Here is an 18185-nt window from a genome sequence, read left to right as displayed (position 1 = left end):
CATACTTTTCAAAACATAGAACAGTAAATCATAAAGTAAAGTAAACAATTATCTCTTCTAGTTACGACCTTTGTTCCTGGTTGCTGCTTGACGTAGGTTGCCAAGTCTTTAAAACTTTTGCACGTGGAGGATATGAAACAAAAAATTTTTTCCAGGTTTTATATATACAGTTGAATAACCAAAAAATTATAAATTACTGCATTAATACCATAGAATTCAACTATAATTTATCAAGCTTAGTAATTAAGATGTCTTTTACTCTTTAAAAAATATGAAATTTCGAGCAGACTAAAGACACAACCAACCTCATTGAAATCTTGGTTCAAAAGAAAGAAATGGTTGAGAAAGGTTGAGAAAACCACTAGGGGGCATTCTAAGCTTCCTATTGGTTATTCTTGTCATAGGGGAGCATTTCCAAAAATGGAAAGCGGTGGGCGGGGCCACTGTGTTTGATCTATTACATGAGCAATATCTTAGCAAATAAAAAAGATAAGAAGACCTTCTTATTTTATATTCTTGCTTGTCAATATCTGTAATTTGAGTTTCTAATTTGTACGAAATTATAGACTTAGTATTTTGACTTCCCAAACATCTAATTTGAATCAGTGCTGTATTCAACATACCACATGACACACAAAAATCGATGTTTATGAGTTTTTAATATTTACTTTTAAATCAACAAATTGAGTAATGTATAGTTCTAAAATTTGAATTATAATCTACAGTTTGAAACCAAACTTACTGATATAAAATTTTGAATGCGAGTCAACAAAAGAGATGACATGGCTTTTCACCTATGACCCATCTCAAAAGGGTTAAACAACAGCACAAAGCACCAATGATAGGTTAATGATAGCCAACTGAAACTATACCATTCACTCAAGTTTCATTTGCCACATACAGTTTCTATCATCAAGATTTTCCTTAAAGACTAGTGGTAGAAATGGTTACAAAATGATCATTTACTGGTATCAATGTAACTATTAATTAAGCATTCCTATTGAAATAAATATTTTGATTAATGTTATTAAATGTTTTCTTAATTATTGGGCACTTTCTTACTTAGTCTGATTTTTGCCACTATGGGGCTCAGCATTTGCTACCATCATAATATAATATAGATTCCTCTAACCTTGATTCTGCATTGACACACCCACTCATTGCCCAGTGCAGGGGTTCATGCATATGATAGTAAAGTGTGCCTACAACATCAAGCATAATTAATAAGAGTGAGAAGGGAATTTTCAATTGAAAAGGGTTTCTACAGTGTCTTGTCATTTCTGCTGCTGGAAACACTGTCAGATTGAACAGATCATAAATATTACATTTTTTCATTTGTTTGCTATTTATAATTGATCATCAAATTATTAACCAAATGCTTGATTGAGGCCAGAAAACCAATTTTTGGTATAACTGGTGAATAATCACATCACTATTGCACACTTTGATTGCACGACTTCAAGAGTAGCATGCTATAAAGAAAGAATAATATGATACTTTCCAATTAAAACATTCTTAATCATCAAGCTGTTATCTACTTGTTTCTCTGTTCCAAAGTTACCCACTAGTTAAAGCAGAAATCATCAACATCAAATTATTTTCCAATCCTCCATCAATAAGACACACCCAAAAACATGATTCATTATCATTCTTTATCCTACCTACTCTCTATGTTAGAACAATAAGAAATATACAATAACGTTTAAATCCCACTAATGGAATAATACCAAATTTAAAGCAGTTCAATGTTGGACTGAAGAAGACATGTGAAATATTGGAACAGTTTCCACTTAAATTTAGTATTGTTCCATTAGTGTGGATTTAAACTTTATTGTAAATTATTTTACACTGTATTGTGTATTTACCTATTTTTATAATAAGAATTATGATGCATCATTAACACCCACCATCTATAGTAACATTATCTTGGAATGTAATTCCTTATCAATTCTCTAACTCCGTTCTTCTCTCTATTTTAGGACGTTCAATGACATAGTTCACCAAAAACTCCCCATTAAGAGAGGTTCAGTGTTTCTACACACCCTTTCTTTGTTCAATCTACAAATGCAATAACAGTAATGCTGTTCCAAGAGGCATTCTGGTGCATTTCTAATATGAATTTAGTAAAAATATGACAGCTTTTACACCTATTGATCCTTACCTTTTTCTATTTGTTTAGCAAGTGAGATAGCAGAATCAGAATTTTATATTTGTGGGCTTTTATTTCAGTTGTTCATCATTATTTCCTTTGTTCTGGCTCACATTCTAAGATAACTTACTGGTAAAAGGAAAGAAGAATGTAACAATATGTCAAACACACTATATGTGCTATATCCATTGCCAGTGCAGCCTCTTGCCTAATACCAGGGCTCATCAGGCTGGTTTAAATATGACAGACATAGTAGTCATCTAGGTGACGTTTATCAATTTTATAAACATCTGTTATGGTGTGCACAAGATTAAGTTAGTGAAGTTTAATTATTATCAATTTTATATCACTTAGAGTCAGAAATCAGAATTATGTTAAGGATTAATAAAACAATATTATTTATTTATTTTTAATACCAATTATTAATTATTATGATTATTTTTACTTGAATTAATTTTAGTATTACTTAAATATTAAGTGCATCATTAAGGGCAAATAAATGTTGACATGTCCCACTGTATGATAAGCAATGGCAAAATATTCTGACGACTCAAATTCTTATATATTGAATATTATTTTTAAGTCCATCATATTCAATTACAATGTACACAAATGAATTAGTTCATATTTTACTGAAAAGGAGCAATATTTGTCAGATATAAATGATCTTGATCAAGAATATTGTAATAGAATTATTACAGGTAATGGTGATGCCATTTTGAAAAGTGAGATACAGTGTCAAAAATAAAACTTTCACTTCTTACCATGTTTTTTATGATTGAAAGCCAGAAGTGGTGATTACTATAATCAGTAAAATTAACTATCCAAAAAAATATGTTAATAATCTAGTTGAAACTATAAAATGGATTATTCTGATCAATGATAAAAAAAAACTTAAATTTCAAGATGGAGAAGTATTTTTAAGGTTTCTTTCCCAACAATATTTCGGAAATTTCACAATCTAAAAATGAGGGAAATAATAAATAAAGTGACATGTATTTTTTTCAGCCAAAGCTACATACTATTTAGCTAGTTTGTCCAAAGTTTCATATAATTTGGTTAAGTATCACCACTGTTAAAAAGTAACAAAAATCAGGGGGTATTAGTGACACTTCTCCAGTCCATACAGGGTTTAAATTCTCATTTGAAAATTATCATTCACAAAAGTTCTGGAAATGAAGTACAGTTTCAGTTCAACTTTGAATTTACTATTTAACCCTATCATGGTTGGAATACTGTTTAATACCATGAATGTGAAGTACCAACAGTCAAAGTACTAATCGACTTCAACACAAATACTTTATCAAATGGTAAAGGATGAAGATGTTTTCTATTTTCAGCATTGTAGACAAACATATTTTTGTTATACTGAAATAAATTTAATATTATTACTTGTTATATCTTCCATCAGTTCAAGTTTTTACCTGTCTACATAGACAACTGCTCCTCTATAACATGCGCAACAGGTCACTGGCTTCAAGTCTGTTGGTAACTAAAGCTGCTACATGGAGCTCTTTGTATAACAATTTTTGTTGGATTACAATTTTGCATTAATAAGAGAAGTTTTCATTTCACATACTAAGTACTTTGTGATGCTTACAAGTACATTGGTAATGCTACAGATGCACTTATTACATATTCTGACTATCAAATGTAATGAAGTTTAGTCTGATATGTACATACACAGAACAATATGCTCAAAAGCATTGCTAAAATTCATATGCATGAATCACTTTGATTTTCAATGTTTTGTAATCAAATACCTTAATGATTAAAGAAATGAAAGTGAAAGACAAGATACTTATAGCACTTAAAATTATTTACTGATTTCTTTAAAGCCAATTTAATTTGATAAAACACCAGAAATCAAATTCCCTATGTTTTATGAATACAAAGACTAACTTTTGTGGTAACACTTTATATTCAACAATTACTTGACATTGTGTGTTCATTCTTTTCTGAAGGTCTTTATGATTGGCAGATAACCAACTGCTTGCCTCCACCTCCATTCCTGAATTACTTTGACATAAGTTTAAATTTGTACATCTACTTATTGAACCTCAACTTCAACAGTTTTTTGTTAGTATGTTAATGGTGATATGTAGACTTGTGATTTATCATATACTAAGGGAATGTTGACTCTACTATAAAAAAATTAGCAATTTAATAAAATTCATAATACCAAATGACTATACAAAACAAAAATTCAACGTCAGTATATTGAAACGTTTTCTTAATTAATAAAAACATGAACTGATGACAATTAATCTTTTAAAAATTACGTATAAAGAAAAAGTATCTAAAAATTTTAATTTACCTAGCTTTTTTAAAATAACGAAATAGTTTTAGTTAGAGCCTGAAAAACTGTCCAAGACGTAAGTACAAATAAACATTGATATCAAAACACAAATCATTTATTTGTGACTACAAAATGTTACATTTAACGTGTTTGAAATGATAAATCATAAAACTTAACATACAGATTATGTGTGACTTTAGTATGAAACTTTAGAGAGAGTATTAAAATCTGACAAACTTCTGGCTATGAATAACAAGTACAAACTGTGGACAGTTAAGAACAAGATGTGCCACATCAAAACATCATGTTATAAGTCTCTAAGAAAACCTTACTTGTAGTACTTGTACAATATTGTTGCCCCCCAGTAGCACAGCAGTATGTCTGTGGACTTACAACACTAGAATTCGGGTTTCGATACTCATGGTGGGCAGAGCACAGATAGCCCATTGTGTAGCTTTGTGCTTAACTTCAAAAACAACGACAACAATGTTGCTATATTTATAAACCTTTGAACATGGTATTAAAAATTATTGTGCATTATCTTCATAAAAATAAAGTCTAAAAACAAATCCTGTAAAATTCGTCACCTTATAAATATACGAGACAAAGTGGCATAAAAATGACTTAAATTATCATTGGATTACAAAAGATTTACAAATAAATTACTTACTGGATTAGGTTTCTTACTCAGCACCAGGTCTCTACGATATGAGTAAAACTCCCAAACCAAGGAGGGGTTGGCAAGAAAGGCTCCAGGTGTGGCAATATCCTACAGTATAATTTCAAAAGCAGCACACTCAATAAATATTATGTTCAGTAGCCTAAAACCTGACAAAAAAAAAGTACATTAAAATAACTAAAGCTGAATTCAGGGTTTATGAATGACACAAACATTTTGCTTTTAGCAAATCCAAATACATTTTGAAATTCAAAGAGATATAAAGTATAAACTGAGAGGACATCAAACACTGTTTCAACATCTCTGAATTTATGGTTTGATCTCCTCCAACATTATTGGTGTTAGTGGTACTCTATATAATATGTTTCATACATCACTGACCACAACTAAAGCAGACACTACACATGAGAGGGAAAGAGAGAAAGCAATAGATTGAGGATCAGCTACTTGGTAAACATTATTTCTAATCCATGTCAACAAGGGGGTAATATATACTTTGCTCTTACTTTCCTGGAGTACAATATTACATACAACTGGGATTCTATATATGGTCCAACAGTGTTTCCTCCAGTACTTTTATCACATGACCCATATAGGTCAACTTAATTGGTAAATACCAAGTGAATTAGAGGTGGGTACCTAACTCGATATAACTGAGTAATCAAAATTAGTGTTTCCAATTACTTCAACTATAAATATAATTGAAATATCTTCCATTGTGATTTCTCATTATTTTCAATTAATTCAAAGTTATCCAGCATAATAGTGTCATGACTCAAAAAACAAAAAAAACAACAACAAAACATTATTACTACTTTCAATTATACCAACTATCCAAATCTCATGTAAAAATAATTGATTAATAAACAACTAATGAATTATCAAATACCAAATATCAAATACTAATTGCCCAGTTTTAGTATGAATATATGTAAACAACCACACATGTAAATATTCATATTTATGAGTATATTTACATAAATAAACCTTTCACTTCAGTTATTTTTTCTGTTCAATTAATCTACCACTCAAGTAGCCATTAACTCTCTAATATTTACCAAAACCTGGCTAGGTTTTCATAAGCAAAATTATATTGAGATCTATGTTTAAAATTTGCAAAATGAAACATAGGTATGTAAGATTTGTATCAAACAGAGATCATGGCTGTTTTGAAATTGTCTGCCTGATGAAGTAGTATGTTGGATGTTTTATTAATAGATATATGGATGGGAAATATTACATTCAGTCCCACATGATGGTTGGCTTTGTTTTTATGGTCATGTGAAGCAATACCTTTGATAAGAGAATGGATTACTGACTTGCACAAATAACTTGTGCTTCGGAGCAACATTTAAGGAACTATAACACTGAATGAAGAAAATTTATGCATTTAGCTTAGCAGTAAATTTCCAAGAATAATGATGGTTACAAAGTACGAATGCAACTTTTAAATCTATGAAGAATTTTAATCTTATAAATAAACATTTTACCTAAATTGTATTGTGTAATGAAAGGCAAGCCTACAGATATATGTATGATAAGAATATAATTATTACTGATTTAACTTGAAAGTTGTCATTCCTCAATATGTTTTACATGAAAAAAAAATTCATGTTTTTTTATTAATTTCCTTACAACAATGGCTATATTATTATATCAATATACCTTCAATAAGTCACATATTATGCTTTTTTTTAATCATTTAAGTATATAATGACCCTAAAATTTACATTTTCATGACCCAAAAATGTATTTCCTATAGATACTCACCTTCACACACAGAATAGCTTGATCCCTTGTGCATCTGTCTATGAGATTTGCATGCCACTAGCCTTGAGCCTACTTCCACCTGAAAATCATGTGTTTAAATTGAGTTGCACCAGTGCATGATAACATCATGGGTAAGAAGGTGTGAAGAGGTGAATATCTATTGGAAATATATTTTCAGGTAAGGAAAATATTAACTCCCGAGATGATACCTCACCTTCTCACACAGAATAGATAAAATCCCTCATTGAAATGGTGGAGAGGCCAGTGAAAACATTTAAATTAGATGAGCTCCCTTCAGAAAGTGCCCAAAGGGAAATCCCAAAGAGCATGACACCTAATGGCAAGGGCACACCTGTGGGAGAAATCATCTTCAGGGTATACTCTTCACCTGGAAGGTAACAGAAGGAAAGGCAAACGAGCCCCAAGTGTCACAGGGATGGGCAGAATTTTAGCATCACTAAATGAGTGCCTGCACACATAGAAATGGTTGGCAAACCAGTGTAGGGTGGTCAGCTCACGATCAGATCGTACAGTGTTTGTCTGACCTTGACTCAACTAGACAGACAGATAGAGATGAGGGTGACGAACTTGTCCTCCTGCAGAAGGGCACACTAGCTGTTTGAGGGGTGACTCACACTATACAGACAATGCCACAACTGCCCTACTTCCCACCATATTGTGCTGTACTGGTAAGTGGCAAGGGTTTCTCATGCTTTATTTGAAAAAGGAGGGAGAATTTGAATTGGGGAGAGTTGGAGAAGTGCCCGGATCCCCATGGATGCCTGCCAGAGAGGTATTTTGCTGGAAACAATGGCCAAAGAAGTGATTTCCTGGTGCCTGCTTTTTTCGTGATAGTCCATGGAATAGAATAGTAAAGTCTTAAATGGACAACTGAGCAATTGTAATGCCATGAGAATACCTTTAGTGGTCTTTCAGAACACCTCATCTCAAAAGTGGATACTGGTAGAGCCAGGGCAGATAGTTTGAGTGCTTTCCATTACCCCTGGCCTAATGCAGATTTTGGGAAATAAGTACACCTTGGGATGCAACACCAGCCCCCTGGCAGGATCCTATAAAAGGAAAAGGTGATGAAAAAGAAAATGTACTTATCCTTCTCAAAGATGATATATAGTAGTATTGAAGAACAGTGACTTAAAACAGTTAAAATCCCGCAGGAGAAGAAACAGCCAGATGGTGAAGATAATGGGAGATGAAGGTGTGCAAATACATTCACATGTCAGCCTTAAGGATCTCATCCAAGTGTCAGTGAAAATGATATGCAAGTGAGGCAGTTGATGAATACAATGTAACAAAATGTGAAAGACTGATCACCTTCTCGTGCAGCCAGTCTTAGGAAGAAAGGCCTGGTCTGGATAGAGAAGTAAGGAAATACAGTGAAAGAGAGTGCAGGAAGTATTTTTGGCACAAACAACTGAATGTCAGCAACCACAGATGAGAAGGAGAAGAAAATATGTCTACTAAGAAAGATGGTATAGTGAACATGAAGCCAATGGCTCAAACACAGTGTGTAAATCTAAATGGGAGTAGAACAAGAGGGTCAGTGAATAAGGAAGGATTAGAACAAAGCGAAGATGACAGAAGATGAAAAACCTGACAGTAACAGGAAAGGCAAAATGAAGTGAAAATGAAGGCAAAATTGGGAACCAATGAGAAAAACAGAAGATAAGGGGTCTGATCCCTAAGCAGGCGAATAGATACTAAGGACAAGGAATTGAGTAAGAGAGAGGAAGAAAGTCTAAACATCAGGACAAAAAGAGTTGCAAAGCCATGGGAGAAGAGGCATTTGGGTGTATGAGTGTGATTAGGGAAAGGAAACAGTATAAATCATAATAACAAGAAAAGTGGAAAGACAAGGTAAGCCCAAAGAATTGTGGATCATGGAGTAAAAAACGAGAAATACGAAAGAACACAGAAAAGATAAAGAAAAGAACATACCTGAAAATGAAATCCAGAAAAAATTGGAAGGTTAAGAACATTTCCCAAATGGTAAGGTACATTCTACTTAAAGCAAATCAGAGAACAAAACAGAGAAAGGATTTCTGCTAATGAGATGGGAGTAGGAGGCTCAGTAAGCATGTGGTAGTCCACAACACATTGAATAATGGCTGCAATGTTTCTGACAGTTAATGAGTCTTCAGATGCCATAGTACAAATAAGGCCTGTATGTGAATAATGTCACTCATACAGAATTAAGGAAAAATCACTGTCATTTAAGATTTAATGATAAAAAGTAAAGTTTCATTAACAATGCAAATCTCAACACAATGAACTTATATAAGAAAATGAAACATATCTGTTTAATACAATGCTGAGAAGAAGAATGAAATTATCATAAGTGCAAGTCACAGGGAAAGTTACTGCACATGGAAGTTGTGTCACCTTCCTCTTGGTAGAGGGATTTTGCTTCATGACGACATCATCACGCACTAGCGAAGTTCACGTTAAAATGTGAAATTAGATGGGAGTTGCCTCGAAGCTAGTAGCACGCAACTCTTGTAGGTAGATGCACATGAGAAAGATAGCTTCTCTGTATGAAGAGATGTTATCATCTTGGAAGAACACAGGTGTGAGAGAAGGAGTCCTCCAAAGAAGGGTTGTGGAGAAGCCAATCATCCATGTAATAATGGAACCTCAGCCCCATTCAATGAACAAGGCTGATGAATGCCCCCATAACTTGAATAAAGCTATAAGAAACATCCCACGAACCTTTTCCTCATCAACATATTTGAGAGGATTTCCATCTAAATTATTAGTGTAATTTATATTATGATAACATACATGTATAACTTGCGCTTCTCACAATTAAATACCATCTACTATATGTTTGTCCAACAAACCAACTGATATTTCAATAAAGCTTATCTTCTTATCTATTAAAAGTAATAATTCACAAACATTAAACCTTTGTTTTCCTTCAGTTACTGTCTTCTGAATAGTTTAGTTCTTAACAGAAACTAAAAATGTTTTATGTATTAAAATGCATACCTGAGCATTATACCTCCTCCAAAATCCTCCTGCACCTCTGAATGTTGGAACTCCACTTTCTGCACTTATCCCTGCTCCTGTTAATGCTACTATATGTTTGGCCTTTTTAAAAACGTCATGGAAGGCTGCCATGTTTGAGCAAGGTTGCTTTCGCATTATTCCAATGATTGATGTTGATGCTATTACATTAGGTCTAGTTGTTGTTGCTGTAATTGGTCTCAGCAGAGCATGCAATGCCATTTCAAAATAACCTTTTTATATAACCTGCCTATATTTAAAAAAAAAAAAACAGATCTTACAAATAAACATGTGTAAGGTTAGGACTAAAATATAATTAATTAACAACAGTGATGACATACTAATCTGATTCACTTACTAACTTAGTAGTAAATGGGATAAAATTTAAAGTTTCAATTAAGGGATTTCAAAATTCCTTCTAAAAATTTCCTCTTTTAAGCAGACCAGAAGATTTGACATAGTAACAAAACATCTGCCACTGACTGTTTCACAAATATTCAATACTATAATATCTTTTTAAAACTGTGAGTAGATCATTTCGGTTGTTCCATTAAGCATAAAATCAGCTTATGGTCAAATAACATGGGCTATAGGATAGTTTCAAAAACACCTACTCCTAACGTTCTTGAAAGCAGTGTAAATATCTTGTACACAAGCTATGAGGCATGTCAGAAAGGCATCAAAATATACAAAGTGCTAATACTATAATTCATTTTAATTCTATTAATAATTTACATCACTAACTAAATAATAAAGGCAAATTAATTAACACTTGTTAGTTAGTATGTAATACATTCACCTTTCTGCTATTATTACCACTGACACCAAAGCCGTGCAGTAATTTTTCAAATATTACTTAAGTGGAGATTTAATGTTAACATTTTTCTTATCTGAAAATGCTTTTCTCCACAGAAAAGGCAGCTATTATCTCACACTACTTCTGAAAAGTTTTGTACATGCACCCACCTCTACACTCAATAATGTGTACTGCACCAGTCGAATATGCAATCAGCATTAGACTATATCCTTCTATCCATATGAGGGTGAAACATCCTTTATCTGCAGTACTCCACTTGAGCACACTGTGTAAATCAAAAACTCATTCTTAATAACGAAAAACAGACAACCTGGAAGTTTGGAGAAAGAGTGGGTAGTTCTGTGGAGAGGTATGTACCTCAAATACATTTTCAGATCAGGAAAATATTAACTTCAGAAATGCTACTTACCTATCCAAAAGACAGGTAACTAGAATCCCACATTGAAAAGATAGTGGAAGAGCCAGTGAAAATAAATAAATTAAAAAGATGAGCTCCTTTCTGAGATAACAGCAACAAAAAGGGAAAACTTGTGGATTGTGTCACCTACTTGGAGGGGGGAGAACCTAGTAGGGCATTATTCATGCAGAGAATACTGTTTGTCCAATAAAAGTGGTTAAGCAAAACGTATTGTCAAACGAATCTCCTGAATTATGCCAAACTGTCACAAGGATGAACAGAATGTAAAGGCTGCTCAAATAGCCTCATGTCTCAGAGAGTTTGCAAATAGTTACCAGAATAAGAAGTTGCATGGAAAATTATCCCAGACCTGCATCCCAAGAACACAACCCATCCAGCTGGCACCACCACTAAGAATGCTCTGGTTCTTAGTGTAAGGATGGCCTGTACTAAACTTCTAGGTATACTTAATTCTGACTGAGAGGTGCATTCTATCAGCTTCATACCAATGGGATTACATCAAACCAAAGGAAATAAGTCACAAGAAGAGGAGCCACTTGAAGAAAAACACAGTTGATTGCCATAAAAAAAAAGCAGTGTGAGGTGACAATGAACTAACCCAATAGGACAGAGGAAATTATCAGGGTCTGAACAATTGTACAGAGAAGAAAGTGAAGGAATGGTGATTGTAAAAAAACATTCAATCACTTTCCCAAGAAGTCTAAGTGTTGGGGAGGAAGGAGCAGTGTGGGGGGAAAAAAAAGTAACCTGTCTCTATGGGGAAAAATGCAGAGGCATTCAAGGCAAAAATATTAAAAGTGATGTCTTCTACAAATGAGAAGGAGATGAATGGAGGATATGTAAGGGCCCTGAGACCTAAACAGAAGATCCAGTCAAGAAGAGGAAATGGATGAGGAGGAGGACTAAAAAGAAATACTCAAAATAGTTCTTTAAGAACCAGAGAAGAAAAAGAGAATGGCTAAGGAAAATTTGGAAGGGCACCAACAAAGCTACACTGTAACCTGCAACTGATGAAATGGACGAAGACCCCTCAAAAGCTAGGTGAAAAAAAAAAGTGATATGAGAAAAAGATGGACATCATGGAAGAAAAGAGTGGCAAATGAACCAACATCAATACATCATCCACCTACCTTAATAAACTACAAGGGTTGATGGCCAATAAGAGATAGCAAGAAAACAGGCTACTCTGGAAGAAAAACCTGCCTATTTTTGTAAGTAACTAGATAAAAGTCATGCATGAAGATGTGGAACATTTTGGTGAAAAATGGGGATCCAAGACTGATTTAAAAAGGGATCCCTGAGATAGGAGAGATAGAAGCCCCAGAAATGCCATGTCATGGTGAGTGGAAATCATGATTGAGATGACCAAAGAGGAGAAATGAGAAGAACCTGCCAAGGGGTACTGTGAATCAAAGGCAGCACTCTGGAAAGAAGCTTATGAGGGGGACAGGTAAAGAGGGACATGGAGTGTAAGAATGGTAGCAAAAAAAAGTGGAAGCTTGGTGTAGAGGGGAGTTAGAAATGCATCAATAAGAGGACACCTAAAGTGGTAACAAATATACAGAAACACCAGATGTAAAGACCACACGTCTATAAAGGATTTGGTCGAAATGAGTTGATCTATCAAAAATGCATCAAAAAGAGGACACCCAAAGTAGTAACAAATCTACAGAAACATCAAATGTAAGAACCATTATGTCTGATGGATTTGATTCAAGTGTGAGTCAATCTGCAACAAAATTTATAACTCGTAGAACATGAAAGGCCAACAACCAGATATTGTTGATATGAGCCCAAAAGTGGAGCTTCAGAGCAAGAACTACAGGTCTTTTAAGCGAGCACCTCCTTGTCAGTTGATACAAGAAATTACAATGGATTTGTGTCAGAACAGGATACTCAAACAGTTATATCAAAAGATAGTAGCAGGTCCATTGAAATGCCCACATTTTAAGGTCACTGATGTGGAAAGACTGCTCTATAAGACCAAACACTGAAAAAAGTGGTAGTATCCAGAAGTGGCTAAAGGCATTTTTGAACAGGTGTATGGCTGGGCAGGATAGAGGAAGGTGAATGCTCACAGTCATGTGGAAACATTTGAGTCACAACAACAGTGAAAGAGAAAAAAAGATAGAGGTAGGGAAATAAGAGAAGACAGCAGATCATAGGGGATATTCCAATGGGCTACCAGAATCCATTGAATGAGACACAAAGAAGTAAGAGCCCCAAAAGAGACAGAATCTCATGCACAGGGAGAAAAGGAAACATGATAGCTTTGAAAACCATAGCTCACAATTGCATAGGAGAAGGTGGAATCCACCCATCAAATGAAGAATAAAGACTCCAAAATGTGTCAGATATTCAACACGAGTTCATACCAACTTTGTAGCATGACTAGTCAACACAAATGTGTTGACTCCCTAAGGCAAAGGGTGGGTATAGCAGAAGACGCTTCTCAGGACAAAGTTAGGAATTTCCAAATGTACGTATAGTGGTGAAAATGCAGACCCAGAGAGTTATTTTCAGGACATCATTAAATCTAATTGTAATTTTGATTAATCAATTATTTTATGTAACACTAATTGATGTAATCAATGCTCATAGGTAATTGGTTACTTGTGTTAATTACCCAGCTCTAGATACAAGTATAAGCTTTGCATTACTTCAAGTTGGTGACTATTAAGTAGCTATGAAATATAATACTAAAGTTCTTTATATTTTGATTTAGAAAGATCTTGGTGAACTTATTAAAGTGTCAAGAATGTGGAAAATATTTCTGAATATTGTGTTGTATCAAGCAATTTTACATAGAAAAGGACTTGCTGCTGTATAGATTCAGCAAGCAAGAGAAAGATATGGTTTTATGACTGAGAAAAGCATGAAGCCATTGTTCAGAATCTGTAACTATAATGACAAGAGTTAACCAAGTATAAAAAATTCCCATTGTACAAGTCTATTTAGAACTAACTTGGAATATTGTATTCAGTTTTATTACACAAAAAGTATCAATCTTCTAAAAAGTTGATAAGAACAGCCACAAGAGTGTATATAGTGTAGAACTTAGGTATGACAAGGGTTTAAACAGCTGTATCTGTTTTAATGGACAAATATATGATGAGAAAATTATATGTTTTGAATAAAGTGACTGAGATTTTCAGGAGCATTATACATGCCATCTGCTAAGTCTTTTGTGATCTTTTTCCAGTACAAAGTTATATAAAAAATTAATTACTTATTTAAACTGCCTATATATCCCATAAAGAGCTTAAAAATAACACATTACAAACAACCTTCTCTGAAAAAGCCTTCACTGGATGAATTGCATGAAGAGAAATATAACACATCACACACCACCTGCTGTTATAAAGCCTTCACTGGATGAATTATACTAATGGAAAGTAAATATGTTTAGTAATAATTGAAAAGTCTGCATCCAAATTTCCAATTCTTAAACCTACTGCTATTTCCAACTCTTTTTAATTTTATCCTTAACAAACAGACCTTTTACAGGCAGGTTATTCAAACCTCCAACAATTTTAAGTACCTACACTCTACAGAAAACAAGTCTAAAACTTTAATACTTTTCTCACAGCTCACATTTCTTAAATTAGGTATCACTCTGGTGCCTCTGTTTTTCCAAGAAGGTCTTTTTTCCAAAACAATGAGGACCTTTTTTCTACAGTGTACATGTAAAAAGTTAGAGAATATTAAGACTTATTTATATTATTATAGAAGAGTCCAAATTCTTGTGATTGGATGGAAGAGATGAATAAAAGCTTGCATTAATGTGCAAGTAAAAGGATACAAATGTTCTTCCTATTTAATGACTTGGTATAAAAAAAAGTTGAGTTATTTGTGTACGATACTGTGTGAGACTTCAAAAAACTTTGAACATGATGTATCCACTCTTGTGAAACATGGAGAAAACAAGAAAAGATGATAAAAGCTAAAGATTTGGAAAACAAAACAGGGTAGGCTTCAGTTAAGAGTTATATTTTTCTAAAAGGGTGATTGACTTATGGAATGAGTTGTTATCAGCAGTAGTGAAGGCTACAGTTAACAAAAGCTTAAAAACAGGAATTGATGGTTTCCTGATAAATAAAAGGAGGGTTTACATTTCTACTTTTCTCAAGTGTGTGTGTGTGCAAGAACAAGTGTAAAGGTCAGATTGTAAAAGTAGTAAAAATTATCAGATATTTTCTCAATGACATAAGGCTGCCTTTGGGCTAGTAATAATCAATGAATACAGCAAGTGTTGGTATTTTAAATTGTATTTTTATAAACACATCTTCATGCAAGAAACCAGAATTGGTTTAATAAGGTAAAATCTCGAAATAGTCAACAAAAGATTTATAACCAAGTTTTATTTTATGTAATATTACCTGTAGGGGTTAAAAAAGTGATGGATTTTCTTCCATTACAAACATGTGTGGAACACTTGTTAAATGTATCCATTATTCTTAGAGCTAGATGATAACTTCATATAATTGATTACATAAATTAATGTCACATAAAATAGCCAGTTAATTCTGTTTGTTTTTAAGTGCAAAACTACACAATAGCCTATTTGTGCTGTGCCAGTACCGGTATCAAAACCTAGTTTTTAGCATGATAAGCCTTCAGACTTACTGGTGAGTCAATGGGAGCCTAATCAAAATCAGTTTCTGATTATTAGCAATTTTGATTATTTCAAGTAATTGAATTATTACCATTTTGATTTATCATTATTATTTTCAATTAATTAAAAGTTGTTCAGCTTAATCAGTGTCTCAACTCCTGAAAATAATCAACTAGTGGAAATTAGTGTTTCCAAATATTCCAACTATTCAAGCCTAATGTAAGAATAACAGATTAATTGAATGTAATTGATTAATGAGCCTGACAATTAATCAATTAACAAATTCCACTAATCACCCAGTTCTAATTATTTATGTTTCCATCTTCATGTTCATTGTAACAAGAACCTTCCCAATCTAAACATAACTTCTTTCAACCACACATTATTCAATTAAAGTTTAAAGGGGCTCAAAACTAACAGCACATACACACACACACACACACCATATCATATGGCAAATCATTCCACATTTAAATCTTAATCATTTCTTTTTTACTTTCACAACTTCAGTGCTTTGCCCACATAAGAAATAAATATTTTACAAATGTGCAAGCCCCAGATGATAAAAAATCTATGCAGTTAAGTTTTTCTCCCGAGTTATACAAATTTTGAAAAATAACACTTTATTCCAATGCTGAGCTAAAAGTAAAACAAGTTACACAGAATAGGTCATACTTGAAATAGACCTATGGGAGACAAAAGATAGATCTAAAATGCAATTTTAAAACAACTAATTTCAATTTGCAATGGACAAATAAAGAAAAATGTAGAAAAAATACACAGTTAACTTGTTTTTATAAAAATTGAAGTAGAAAAGTTCAGTAGAATATGTCTAAAGGAAACAAAATACTGAATCATGTAGTGTTTGATTGAAAAATATATTTAAACGAATTAATAATAAAACAGTAACATATGATTACTGACTCTGCATGTGTATTAGCTCTGATTACTGACGAGTCATTTAAGAAGCAATATTTTTTTTTAAATATACTTCAATAATTTATATTATCCTAAGATCTTACATCTGTTACTAGTATTAGTATTACTGTTACTAAAAACATACAATATTAAATTCAGAAAAAACAACAACAAAGAAACTTAAGTTTAACTTTAAAAAACTATAGTGGGTAGCCAATTTACACATGTCATGCATTTCTTTCATTTATGTAGTACTGGTTCGTCACTTGTCTTAGTTTAAGACCCTACCGTAGTCGAGTCTAAAAGAGTAAAGTAAAACATAAAGAAAAACATGGAACATAAGAAGTTAATTATCTAGCACATAACCAGTCACCAAGTTTAATTCCAGTCTATCAAAATTCTATGTAAGAAAAGATTCCTTTATTGCAAAGTTGCTATAATTTTAAGATAAGTTATATGTATAGTTTAATCTTAGTTCTTCCCACTTATATCCATTCACACGTTCCACCGGATAAATAACTAAGTTAATATTCGCTAAACTAAACTTTACCTGACCACCAAATTGTAAGGCCTTATGTTGCTCCCTCTAATGGTTACATAAATTTCAAAAGGTTTTTATTTTTCAGACAAGATTGTAATTTAATCGGCGTAAAATTTAACTTATCAGAGGGTAATACCGCTAAAAACTCATGCATCTCGTATTTTTGTGATAAAGATTCTGTCGAACGCTTTGATATTTAGTTTACTTTTCTATTCAGTGATTAATGGTTAATAGGTATCACACATGTATGCGACATACAAACATTTGATGTAAAAGATTTGTGACAAATATAATCTTATTTGACATTAAATCAAAACTTCCTAATTCCAGAACGAGGTCTTTATACTATGGGAACAAGATGTTGGCATTGTTCTAAATCTAAGTAGAACCAGTACCATAACTGCAGCACGCAATTCTAGCATGGATCTAATTATTTTGCACACGTTACTTTGACATTTTGCTTGTTCTGAACTGATCACTAAGAGTCTAGTGTATCATACTTTTTGAAATTCGGCTCGTACACTACTGTATTTCCCAGAAGTGCCTAGATCCCAGGCCACTCGATATCTGGCCTACACTTTCTTCTTAACATAAGCATCTACCTCCTAGAGTTTGAATTTTCTTTCCCTCTAAACTCTTTCCTGGATGTGGTATGTAATATCTCATCCACCCTCTGACAACTGTGTCTTAAAAATATAATTTTAATCGATTGTATTTAGCTTGCCCATGATTTGATATTTTTATAGAAGTAACGTAGTGTTACGTCTCCGTTTGTTAATTGATTTTTTGTAGCTTCCTTCCAACGCAACTTTAACGACACAAGTCTTTACTTAAAACTGGTTTATTCTTTCCGAATATAACTCTGCGATACACTTAATCTCAATATTCGCGCTAAAACAAACACTATAACGAACGAACATTAACTTCAACAATACCCTGTGACTGCAGTTCAATT

General features: G+C 33.1%; 1 protein-coding gene across 1 annotated transcript in view; it reads right to left on the bottom strand.

The window, feature by feature from the left end:
- The window catches only part of LOC106470345 (NAD-dependent protein deacylase sirtuin-5, mitochondrial-like), a 31585-nt gene extending 14272 nt beyond the window's left edge, over nucleotides 1-17313 (bottom strand). Inside the window, exons 1-3 of the mRNA XM_022398958.1 lie at nucleotides 17240-17313; nucleotides 9904-10171; nucleotides 5119-5217 (exon numbers count right to left, since the gene is read on the bottom strand). Coding sequence (XP_022254666.1) covers nucleotides 5119-5217; nucleotides 9904-10143 — 339 coding nt within the window. The 5' untranslated portion in view covers nucleotides 10144-10171; nucleotides 17240-17313. The remainder of the gene's footprint in view (nucleotides 1-5118; nucleotides 5218-9903; nucleotides 10172-17239) is intronic.
- Between the last annotated feature and the right edge of the window lie 872 nt (nucleotides 17314-18185).

The sequence above is a fragment of the Limulus polyphemus genome, unplaced genomic scaffold (assembly GCF_000517525.1).
Source record: "Limulus polyphemus unplaced genomic scaffold, Limulus_polyphemus-2.1.2 Scaffold3956, whole genome shotgun sequence".
Classification (NCBI taxonomy): domain Eukaryota; kingdom Metazoa; phylum Arthropoda; class Merostomata; order Xiphosura; family Limulidae; genus Limulus; species Limulus polyphemus.
This window is presented reverse-complemented; position numbering and strand designations above follow the sequence as displayed.